We start from the raw sequence: 12,923 nt of genomic DNA on the forward strand, positions 1-12,923 counted from the left end.
ATCAAAAAGGCATTTACATGGATGTCAGAACTTGTCTTTCCGGAGCAGTCTAAAAAACCAGTTGGAATCACTCATTATTCTGAAATCCATTTCCTTCTCCACTGCACTGTCACTTAGAATATTTTTATCCTTGGATGTTCCTACAGTTTTGGCCTCAACCAACCTGGCCTCTAGCCCTCCTGCAAATAATCCACAAATATGTGATGGCAGACAACTGGGATTAAAAAGAACCTGGAAACTTCCCACAGACCCACTGAGAATGCAGTGATCAATTCAATACCTTCTATTAGGTCTTCGATTGCTTTCCTCACTCCCCTGTCAAAGGCTCGAGCGTCAGCAGGGCTTTGGAAAGTAAGTCCAAACTTCCTATTGTCGACCTTCCAATGATGAAAGGTTGGGTTGGCTTTGGTGTAGACCAAGTCCTTTCTCACATAGCATTCCAATACCACCTGGAGGATTGAAACACACAGGTGGGTTACTTTTTAAATAGTCACGATGCTGTCTGGTTACAAAAATCTAACTAGGAATGACTGTTTTTGATGGCAACTGATGACCCCCCCTGCCCACTGCCTTCGTGCATCTGTGAAGGCTTCTTAGAAGAAGGCTTTCCCTGCCTCTGTTGAGCATCCACTCATTGCTGCTCCCCCCATCCCCACCTTGGTGGTCCTTGCTGTATTGCTCTGCTCCTTAACCATGCTCTACATTTCTCCAGCCCCTAGCTGGGGGTGGAGGGGTGGAGTGGGGTGGAGTGGGGCTCTAAGCTGAGGCCCAGTCTTGGGGCTTTGCTCTATTCTAGGCTGACTGCTTTTCCCTCAGGGCCTTTGTATTCATGACTCTCAATCCTCCTTCTCTTGTCCTAATGCCCTTTCTCAGTGACCTCAAATTCAACAAGCTGGGAAAATAACTAACTTGCTCTGAAATTGCTGCCCTTAGTTTCCTATGCCAGCTTCTTATCTAGCAATGCCAACCTCTGTTAATTTTCTCTGGCTTGAATCTCCATGGTTTCCTTTTGCCTCTTCTGCTTGTTCTATCCCCTGTTTATGTTAAACACCAAGTACATTTCATTTTCCCTTCAGTATATTTTGTATCAACCCTGGTTCAATTGCTACCACCCTGATCTAAGGTCTCTAATAAACCTTTTATCTGGATTATTAGAACATTCTAGCAATCTAGTCTCAGAACTGCCTTTTCACTAGGCTATGACTTGGAGGAGATTGTCTCAGACCTTTGATCTTTTTATCTCTAAAGCGGAAATAACACCAACATTATCAATGAGAACATATACACGAACATGCTCTGCAAATACTGAACAGTGAGGAACCTGAAGGGTTGTACGTACTTACCAGGATATTGCATCATGTTTTTCTACTCTTTTACTTCAGTTTTTATCACCTTCACAATTTAGTACTTGATTTCATATTATTTTCTAAGAGTTTCATGTGCTTTAGTCTTGTTCCTTTAACTAGACTGTAAAAAGATCAAGATGTCTTATAAAATAACTCCCTCTATGTACAGAGTGCTACTGCTGGCAAAGATATCAGAGTTCAATATTACAGAATAAAAGAGGCATTGAAATCATGTGAATGTAAACTCTATTCTTTATTCATGGATAGCTCCAAAATACCAACAATATTTATTTCTATAGTTTCATTATGTATATATCAGATGATTTCACTAAGTTTTACCAGCTTTGATCTTGTTCAGCAAAGTTCTACATTTAATGAGATACTATTACTTTTAGACTAAGTGAAAGAGTGAAATTAATAAAAATTAGAGAATATCTTTAAATGAATAAAATTTCAAGAATACATCTAAGCAAACAGGAATTAAGTATTGCCTAATAAATGTTCTCTAACTTAATAGATGAGAATAATAGTCAAACTGGCCTATCCAAGCATCGCAAGCAGTTAACTTTATTCCATTGTGTTGAAGGAAGACAATGGTCCCCTCACACAGTTCTATTTATGATTAAATTGCTTATTATGGCCATTTTCCCCTAAGAATAGCTCAATGATTAAATGTCAGCCCAGCCCCATTCCAAATTGGGGAAATCCAAATAACCAAGGCTTTAGCTAACAAATGTTATCTATTTTAGAATTTAATAGTCTCAATGCAAAATCTCAAAATAAACTTTTTTGTAAAAACAAACATTTCCAGTTTCTCCATATTTTTATGGCGAAAAAGTTAGTCTTTCGTTGACATTTTCTGAGTTTAAGATTATCCCAAAGGTACATTTTCCTAGAGAAGTGTAATAAATTCTTAGAAAAGTAAAGTTTAGCCACCTAAACTATGTGGGAAGAGGGATGGGGAAGAGACCAGATACCATCTCTTTATCCTCTTAAATCTCTTTATCCTCTTCAACAAAATTATATCATTATATATCTATGTAAGTTTAATGACAAAAATGATAACATTCAAATGCTGTAATCTTCATAACAGGTATAACCCCTTAGTGAAGTTTTGGCATAATAGGTATTAATCCTCTAAAATGAAGTTTGGGAATTTGACTAAAACTTGAGAAAGGGTTTTAAAAATGGCTTTTTCAATGAGAGGCATGGGGAGAAAAATAAGTGATTATATATTCTTGTTGAAGGTATTTCATCCCTCATTTGATGCCTTCTGAACTGTATCTGTTGCATTTGACAATAAAAAATTACATTAATCTTCACCTGAATTCATAGAGTTGGCTTTATTTTAGAGCACCTGCTTTCATTAAAATCTAAGCACATGCAAGAAAATGCAAATACAGTTCTTAATAAGCACTCTTGGATGGGAGAGAGGTTTTTAACAAAATTTCTTTGTCTTGTCCCTTCCAGCAAATATCATTTTGCTGTTTCACAATCTGTGATGAAAGTAAATAACCTTCTAGATGATGAACCAAACAATACATTTTGTGAAACTTGTGGTCATTTAGTTGGATTAAAATGAAATAGTCACTGGTGTTCCTTTATTTTTTTCTTCCATTTTTAAAAATCTTACTAGCCTGTGAAGTGGAGAAGGAAATGACAACCCACTCCAGTATTCTTGCCTAGAGAATCCTGTGGACAGAGGAGCCTGGTGGGCTGCCGTCTATGGGGTCACACAGAATTGGACACGACTGAAGCGACTTAGCATGCATGCATGCACTGGAGAAGGAAATAGCAACCAACTCTAGTGTTCTTGCCTGGAGAATCCCAGGGACGGAGGAGCCTGGTGGGCTACTGTCTATGGGGTCACACAGAGTCAGACACGACTGAAGCAACTTAGCAGAAGCAGCCTGCGAAGGGGCCTTCCCAGGCGGCGCTAGTGGTAAAGAACCCGCCTGCAGGTGCAGGCGACACAGGAATCACGGGTTTGATCCCTGGGTCAGGAAGATCCCCTGGAGAAGGGCATGGCAACCCACTCCAGTATTCTTGCCTAGAGAATCCCCATGGACAGAGGAGCCTGGAGGGCTACACTCTATAGGGTCTCAAAAAGAATCCATACTGTAGAAGGTTCAATATAGCGGAGTCCATGAAGGTTCCATTCTTGCTCAGCTCTCTGTCTGTCCCCTCGACACCTCTCTACCTCCAGAGCTGCCCACTGACAGTATGGGCACTACCTTAGTTCCCTTCCTGCAGCTTCTTTATGTACTCACATAAGTTTGTGTGTGTGAGTCTGTTTAAATGTAGCCACACCTATACACTGGTCTTCAATTTGCCTTTTCCTCAAAAATATGTCTCAGAGATACAGGAAGGTAAAAAAGGACTCTGTTTAGTGGCTGCGTAATATTCCTCAGAACAGATATATGAGAATTGTTTTGCCATTCTCCATACTAATGGGCATTCAAGGTCATTTCTAACTAGTCACTTTTAAAGACAATGCTGAAATGAACATTCTTGAACATGTTCTCAAAGTTTGGTATTTGGGCTCTTGGGAGCCTTCCCTCTACAACCCCAGGTCCTTTCAAGGGGTTCAGGATGGCACAACTATTTTCATATATTAACACATTTTTGCTTTTCCATTGTGCTGCCAGCTCTGCTAATGCTGCAAAAGGAACGGTGGGTAAAACTGTTGTGCTGAGGCTCAATCAAAGCCAGGCAGTGGCACCAAACAGTACCAAAGCCACCGGATTCACCACTGGCACACACAGTGGAAAAAAGCCAGTTTTATGTAGGGTTGTCCTTGATGAACCAGTTAAAAATGACTGAAATCATGACCCAAGAATACACATCTTTCATTTTGTGTGATGAAATGGATGTACATGTAACTGGATTCTCCTATCTGTGTCCACACTTGATCTGCTGTAACATGTTGCTTTGGTTGAAGCAGAAGAAACTCGGGCTTTGCACAAATGCACAGTTGGAAAGGGAAGAGTATCTCTCACAGCCTTTTTACTTCCGCTGTGTATGGAAGAGTTATGACTATCTCAAGGAAAACGTGCGTAACTGCTGCCGTTGGGAGTTGAACTAACTGCTTTTCTCATGAATCATCGGGTTTACTTGAAAGAGCAACCTACAGATGAACTATGGTTATTCAGACTTGGGTACTTTTTTTGAAGATGAACACAGTGAACCTGTCACCTCAAGGAAAGCAAGGAGGTATTTTTTGACAATAATAAAATTTGAACTTTCAAGTGAAAATTAGAATTTTGGACATTTGGCAATACTTAAAAAGACTTTTCTAATGATATTAGTGGTGATATTAAGAAATGTGATTTTTTTTTGATACTGTAGACTTAAGTATATCAACATTTGGAAGATCTGTGTAACTCAGTAAACCATTATTTTCCAAATGACCAATGCATGATGTTACAAAATCAGGAATGAGTAAAAGATTGATGCAAAGAGAAAGGTGAATCAGTGGATTTTAATGTAATAAGAGTCTGAAAAGGTTTCAGAGTCTGCATTTAAGAAACTACTACAAACTGAGTTTTGGTTTAGATCGAAGTGTTAATATATCAGTAATGATCTGAAAAGGCTATTAAAATAGTTCTACATCTTCCAACTGCATATCTGTGTGAGGCTGGATTTTCTTCATATACTTCAGTCAAAACAACATATTACAACAGACTGAAAGCAAGAGTAGATATTAGAATCCAGCTATCTTCTACTAGGTTAGATATTAAAGAGCTCTGCAGAAATGCAAAGCAATGCTATTCTTCTAATCATTTTTTTTTTCCTGGAAAATAGCTATATAGTTATTTGCCAGAAACAATGTCATTTATGCTAACCCTACTGTTTAAGATTTTTAACAATTTCAGTTTTAATTGCTAGTGTGGTAAATAGTAGTAGCTTATAGCCTATCAGACAAAAGCATTTTAGGGTCCTCAATAAATTTTTAGAAAGTAAAAGGATTCTGAGGCCAAAAATGTCTGAGAACTGCAGCTATCTATAAAGCTTGGTAAGTCTATTTCCATAGGATAGGGTTTAGATGTAGAATTGCCAAGTGAAAAGGAATACACATTTAAAATTAATATCCTGCCAAATTGCCTTTCAAATAGTTTTGCCAGCTGGAACTCCCACTAAATGTGTGTGGGAGTGCTCACAGACCTGCACTGGAATGATCAACCTTTTAGATTCTGTGATTAATCTTCATAAGGTAGTTTCTCATAGGATTCATTTAAGAAGTAAAAGCATCTAATCCATCAAAATAAGATTCAACTCAGCAATTTTTAATTTGCATATAACTTCTCAGGAAAACTTGACTGTCTCCAACTTAGAAAAAGTAACAACTGTGTGAATGAATACTTGGAACACAGACTTTTCCCATAGAAACAATGGCATCAACACAAGTTCACAGGTGTCAACACAAAATTCAAATAACAATAACAAAAACCAATGTGCTGAATTCTAGAACTGCACTACCTTGGAAAATCTATTGACAACACGGTTTCTACCAGAGACAGTACTTCATGTTCTGGTTGGAATACCAAGAACTCTGATACTATCCATTCTCTGTATTTCCAAAATGATCTCCACCTTCTCCTTGCCTTTCCACTGCCGAGGGCGGGGGTGGGGGGGTGGGGAGTGTCCTTCAACAACCTGTCCTGTTTGCACAGCTTCCAGGAGTATTCATACCCTCCAGTGGGCAGAAGTGCTGCATTATGGAAGCTGGAGGCCAAAGAATGAGTCATCATTTGACCAAAAGCGTGTGTGTGTGTGTGTGTGTGTGTGTGTGTGTGTGTGTTAGGAGTCCAGAATTTACCAGCACGTGAAACTGGAAAGTTTCATGTGAAACGGGGAAGTGAGGGATGGAAAGATGAAAGAGCACAACTAGGTGTGCGGGGGTCTGACTTAACTAGTGACAAAATTTACAAAAGTCCCAAAGTGTAGAGTCACAGAACGTAAAGGGGACAAGACGAGGGAGGGAGTGATGGAGAAACACAACAGGAGGGGATGAAGCATACAGTCCTTGTGCAACAGCCAACACACAACAGAAGCTGGTCCACAGCCAGGACTGCCTTCTTCCCATGCCGAGCTGGAATGGAGGGACCAAGATTTAGCTTCACAATGAAATGGTCCAAGAGCTGTCTCTAATGATTACATGCCCAAAGACTGGGGAAGTGGATTCTTCCCTGGAGCACTGAGTTTCCCACTACAAACTGGAAATAATAGTGTCCTTCTCCTTTAGAATGTGGCAGGAATGTAACTGAGATTATTTACATAAAGGGCTTCAAACGAAACTGTAGAACTTTACAATAATTATGTTCAAGCCAGTGATAAGAAACAAGTTTATAAATGTATCTATAAAATGAAGGGGCTGAATTATTAATAGACAATCTAAAGGCTATTTCAGGTTGACATATTCTAATGACAAACCACAGAAATACCAGGAAAAAACAGACCTAAAAATATATAACTGTTCAGGTTAGATAATCTGCTAACATAAAAGTAGTTAACAATAAAAATAAAAAGGAAAAAGTGAAAAAAATTTTTCTATCAAAATTTTTGTAGGAAAACAACACCAACTAAAATTAAAAAGGCAAGCAACAGATTATAAAAATATCTGCAGTAAAAATGGCAGATGAAGATGATTATCTTTGTTATACTTGGAGGGCATACATATCAAGGAGAATAGTCAGGCCCCAAAAAGTAAATATGCAAAGGACATTGACAGATAATTCACAGTGTTTAACAGAAAAACATTTGCTCTTATTGCTGATCAAAAATAAGATACCACAGTTATCCTAATCAAATTGGTAAAGATTTAAAATATCTGAGAAAATTCTCATATATGGTGGTAACAGCTCTTTGTATAAGTATCAAAAACCATAAAAATTTGACCTCCCCGCAGATTATTACAAGTAGACAGCAAGTGTGGAAAATGCAGGTAGATAAATACAGGGGTAAGGGGGAGGGAGACAATCTTAATATTTGACACTAAGGAGATCATCAAATAAACAACAGAACATCAACCTGATACCAGCAACATGGAAAATTTCTGATGAGATATATAAAACTGTTTATGAGCTCTGATTACAGCTAGGTAAAAGTAAAAATATGCACAAAGGGGAAAAACTATACCAAAGGGTTAAAGGTGGCTGTGCACATGTGACTTTGGCTCAGTTTGGGTTCAGGGTGTTAGTCACTCAGTCGTGTCCGACTCTGTGAACCCATGGACTGTAGCCCGCCAGGCCCCTCTGTCCATGGAATTCTCCAGGCAAGAACACTGGAGTGGGTAGCCATTCCCTTCTCCAGGGGATCTTCCCGACTGAGGGATCAAACCTGGGGTCAGGTGAGAGGGAATCAAACACTCGTTTCAGGTTCCCTGATGGGACCCAGAACAAGTAGTCTTTCTGAATCTTAGTTTCTTCAGATATAACTATACAGGCTGCTGTAAGGATACAATGATGTACCTTAACTGAAGGGCTAGCATTGTCCTTAGCCCCTAAGGAAATGCTGGATAAAGGGTATTTTACTTTTTTTGGGTTAGTGTATAATGCCTTTATTGTGAATATCTAATAAACGAGAATGTTTTAACTATTTGACTATTATGTAAGGAATTTCTTGAATGGCCACATTTCTTAAAATATTCTCCCTTTAAATTTTTGTTTTATTTTCAGAAATGAATCAAGTGTGAAAACACCATTTCTATTAATCCATATATAATGTTTAGAAATTGTTCTGCCTCATTTATTTTGAAACCTTTATAAACCCTAAGAAGTGGTGGCAAAAGAAGATTAAATTTGTATACCTAGCACATAAAACTCAATAGATGCCACTGTTAAGGGTCTCAAGTGTACCAGGTATATTCCTGTGGTGTCTTTGTATTTTTCTCTGTTGGGGTCCTGCACATTTTGAATCAATGGTTGGCTGTGGAGTATACATTCCAGGATCAAATATACAGAGGACCATGTTCTTCCAGGTCCAAGGCCACCAATTAAAAATAGACTTAGACACTCAATTTCCCTTCATATCATAGATTGCTTCGTAACAGAACTGGACATTGAATTCCTTCATGAAAATGTATGTTATAAACTACCAATGCCCCCATCCTTTGAGATCATGAGTACTCTCCAAAGTGCATATTTTTTAGCATACAGAATTATCACAGAAGTGTAATGCCACTGCTTTCCATTACTTTCTTTCCCCAAATATGTTTTATTCATTAGCTGATGAAATAGAAGCTGCAGTATCTTTAGGATAAACATTAATTTAGAGGTAACAAAATTATCAGGACGACACTTCCTCCTTGCCTTCTACCTCTCACCAGCCCAACCTTGATGGCATGCCCCATGAATAAACCCAACCGTTTAAAAAAACTCTGACTTCACAGATTACTACAATGTGATTCATAATAAAGAACATACTTCTGTTTCGAACATCTTGTTAGAGTAAGAGAAAGACAGCTTAATTAATCAAAGACGCAAATAAGACCGCCTAATGCACCACTTCTAAGCATTATATGGTGTGTAGTAGAAAGTGACTTCACTGGAAAGCCTGGGTTAGGTTTTGCAATTTGGTACCAGCTCTGGGAGTTCTATCTTTGGAAGCTCTTGCAAGATTTTGAAGTCAGAGAAAGAAGGGGAAAAATACCTACAGGAAAAGGGCTATGGTTTAACATCAAGAAATCAGTCGTTACTATGTAACCCACGCGTTGACGTCTGCCATTACCAGTTTGTCTTTCTGTCGTTCACCATGGATGAGAAAGCCGCTTCGTCCATTGCCTTCGGGGTGCATGACCTTACAGACCCCCACGCGACTGATCCCGCCTCCTTCCTGTGGGAACCATCCCCCGCTGGAGTCATCTCTGGTCATAACCACAGCCTTGACACGCACAATATAGCTGTCACTAAAACGACAACAAGAAGAACGGGGCATGACAATGGTCTGGAGCTGAAGGATGTGTTTCACAGAGCAAGGCTACCACAGCCAGCTTTTTTGGGACTCATCAAAAGAAAATCTATGCCTGGCAGCAACCTTAAAAGGTAACCCATGTCAATGCTCAGGGAAAAACCCAAACTCTTAAACTCAGTATAAAATTTAAGTTAAAAAGGAAAGATGCCCGGTTGTTAAAAAATATTTGTGAGTCTTTGAGGATGTATGCAAGCATAACATTCTCCAGTTTCGGAAGTATTAACAATAAAATGAAAGAACTGCTATCTACAGTTTAGTATCTTTAAGTTAGGAAAGACAAATCTATTAACATAAGAGGACATTATGGTTTCAACCCTTAAAACTTGGTTTATAATGAATGACCATGGTTTAACATTTTATAAAGCTAATAATCTGATTTAGCATAAGAAGAGAATAACCCACTCCCAAATCACAAATTCACCATGGGATCATTTATACAGGTGGGAAAATATTTCAATTCCAATATCCTTTATACATGTGAAGCCTTTTGTTTATGACTTTATTTTTTCCAGTCTAAACTTCAATTTCGCAATAAGTTCTTCTGCACATTGGCCAAAAATCCTCTTTCTCCTCTAGAGACCAACTCTAGCTTCTTTTCATTCTCCATCACTTTTGGGGAAATTTACAAGGCTATCGAATTCTCTCCTGCTGTTTTCTTTCTTGTTGTAACATTCCTTTTTTTTTTAATCCTTCAAACATATATTCCCAACTTCTATATGTGAGGTGGGTACCAGGTTCTAAGGAAACAAAAATGCAGAGTAACACAGAACCCTCTTTCTACCCTCCCAGATCCAGTGCTCAGAGCCTGACCAAGCGCCCTGCAATCTGCCAGAGACCACTCAGACCACCCCTCTGCACCTCACTCACCCCTACAGGCAAAGCCACCCAGGTTCCCCACCACCCCCTGCAGCTTATCCACTACTGTGACCCAACTCCCCTCCCATGGTGCCCCTGGGACTCCAGAGCCAACATCCCTTTTGCTTCCTCAATCCTCCCTTTCACACTTGTTTTTACTGTGGTAAAACACATATAACAGAACATTTACCATTTGAGCCATTTTAAGTGTATCACTTTGTGGCATTAAGCACATTTGCACTGTTCTGTGGCCATCACCAGAACATCAACCATCCATTTCCATAACTTTTTTCATGGAAACTCAGACTGTGCCCATTCGACAGTAACTCCCCATTCTCCTCTCTCCCAACCTCTGACAACCATCATCCTACTCCTCATCTCTATGAATCTGACTACTCCAGGTATCTCATATAAGTTCCTTTCACTTAAAAAAAAAATTCTTTATTATAATTTGGCTACACTGGGTATTAGTTGCGGCAGGTGGGATTTAGCTCCCTGTGCAGGGATTGAACCCGGGCGCCCTGCATTGGGAGCATGGAGTCTTAACCACTGGACCACCAGGTAAGTCCTTCCTTTCACTTTCTTAACAGAAATGAAAATGTGCTCTGGCTGAGTCACGTGGCCCATTCACCTGGCTGCCTTCCTTCCCCGCTGAGCCTAGATGATGGGTGGGGGTATTCACCTCTACTGCAGGCTACAGGGCTCCCTCCAGTTCCTCTGAAGCTCACTAGTCTGACCATGGACTGCCCCCCGCCCTACATTTCTTCAATCTTCTTCAGATCTCTGGTCTTGTCCCCTCGTTCCTTGGAGATATTAGCAAGTGGGCTGACTATTCCTCCATCTCTTCATCATGACCTCTGGTATGGTTCTTCATAATTGAGTTATTCACACCTAGGATCCTTCCAAGCCGCTGACCTCTCAGTTTCTGGAACTCTTCTCCTTCAATATCCTTGTCTTAGCCACTCATGCCTAGGTCACTCTCTTGACCTTGTCAGTCTTCGGCATCCTACACCCCAGCACAATTTCTCAACAGTGCAGTTCACTCTCTCTAGATTGATCTCTCTCTTTTCCTTCTTTCATTCCAATCTGTCACCCCACTGGGGCCAACGATCTCTTGTGCCCTACTCTCTGCACACTCATATTCTCACTTGATTCTTTATCCAATTTAAATTCCACGGTCTGCTGTGACGCTCTCATGCAAAACCTAAACGTGTTTGCCTTCTCTTTGCTCAGTCAGTGAAGTTGCCTGGTGAAGTCCTACCATCCACTTAACTCCATACCTGCCCTCAGGCTGCAGCACATAGAGGGAAACACCGCACTCTTCTCTGCTCATAGGTCTAGTTTTGACCACTAAACCCGAGTGTGTCTACCCAGCATCCTGCTACATTTCCCTGATCCATCCCCAAGAAAACTGCTTCACATGTTCTCTTGCCCTCGCTCTCTCAGATGATGGAAGAGCTTGCTTTCATTTTACTAAGAAAATAGACCTATTCTGAAGAGACCCTGCACTGGCACCCAAGAGCATGCCTACTACTCGGTACCAGTATTTTCTGCCTCTCCCCCTTTAACTGTGGCTAAACCATCCCTGATCCAAGCTAGGGCTAACAACAACAATTAAATATTTCCTATTGCTAACAGTGCCCTAGTTCACATCTCTACATCCAGACCTCTTCCCTAGGTTCCTGATGAGTAATGCCAACTGCCCATGAGATTTCTCTGCTTTTGCATCTAGCAGGCACCCCAATTAACACATTTTAAGGTTGAACTCGTGATTCCCGACGCCTCTGATCCTGTTGGTTCTTCCTTTGAAATATGTCCAGAACATTTCTCCGGCAATTACAACAGCCTTCTAACTGGTCTCTTTACTTCCACTTTTGCCCAGCTTTCTAAACATGTCGAAAGGTAACTCAGATTAAGACAGTCTATTCAAACCCTCCCATAGCTTCTTATATTACTCTGAGTAAAAGTCAAAACCTAGGGCTTATCTTACTCCCCTCCTTGCTCCACCCCACTTCAGTCCTGCTGTCCTTGGTAGTCCTCCATATTACACACTCTACCCCAGGGTGTGTATTTGCCGTTTCCTTCACTTCTAACCCCCTTTCCCACTCTTCTCTCCACACACCAACCAGGCTCATCTCCTTCTTTCATTCCCATCTCTGTCCAAGGTTATTCCATCAGAGAAGACTTCTCTGTCCGCTATGTATAAAGGAGCACCCTCCACCCCTATCTTAAACCTTCTCATCGTGTTTTGTCTCTGTTGTTGTTCAGTCACTCAGTTGTGTCCGATGCTCTGTGACCACATGGACTGCAGCATGCCAGGCTTCCCTGTCCTTCACCATCTCCCAGAGCTTGCTCAAACTCATGTCCATTGAGTTGGTGATGCCATCCAACCATCTCATCCTCTGTCGTTCCCTCCTCCCTTTTGTCTAAAGTGAAGTCGCTCAGTCGTGTCCGACTCTTTGCGAGCCCCTCTATGTGTTACTAAATCAACATCTGCCTATTTGTCAGCCCATTCTGCCCAATTAGAATGTAAACCCTACATGGGCAGGGACTCTGCCCTTCTTGTTTCCTGCTGTATCCTGAGAACATAGAGTGACGTCTGATACGTACTGGGTTGTGAAATGATAGAGTTAAACTGACAATATTTGTAAACAGGCTCAAAAAAAAATTTGTAGCTAACAAAATCCCCGAGAAAATACAGTGTTCAATACTCATTTGCTTATGAGCCACAACAGCTTAACTGGGATACGC

The 12,923-nt window shown here is 40.4% G+C and overlaps 1 protein-coding gene across 2 annotated transcripts in view; it reads right to left on the reverse strand.

Annotated features, from left to right (window-relative positions):
* SPRED2 (sprouty related EVH1 domain containing 2) overlaps positions 1-12,923 on the reverse strand; it is a 126,784-nt gene that overhangs the window by 25,703 nt on the left and 88,158 nt on the right. For both annotated transcript variants that reach the window (XM_019970406.2, XM_070798888.1), the window contains 2 exons: positions 9,075-9,252; positions 281-449 (listed from right to left, as the gene is read on the reverse strand). In XM_019970406.2, coding sequence (XP_019825965.1) covers positions 281-449; positions 9,075-9,252 — 347 coding nt within the window. The remainder of the gene's footprint in view (positions 1-280; positions 450-9,074; positions 9,253-12,923) is intronic.

The sequence above is a fragment of the Bos indicus genome, chromosome 11 (genome assembly GCF_029378745.1).
Source record: "Bos indicus isolate NIAB-ARS_2022 breed Sahiwal x Tharparkar chromosome 11, NIAB-ARS_B.indTharparkar_mat_pri_1.0, whole genome shotgun sequence".
In the NCBI taxonomy this organism is placed as follows: Eukaryota; Metazoa; Chordata; class Mammalia; order Artiodactyla; family Bovidae; genus Bos; species Bos indicus.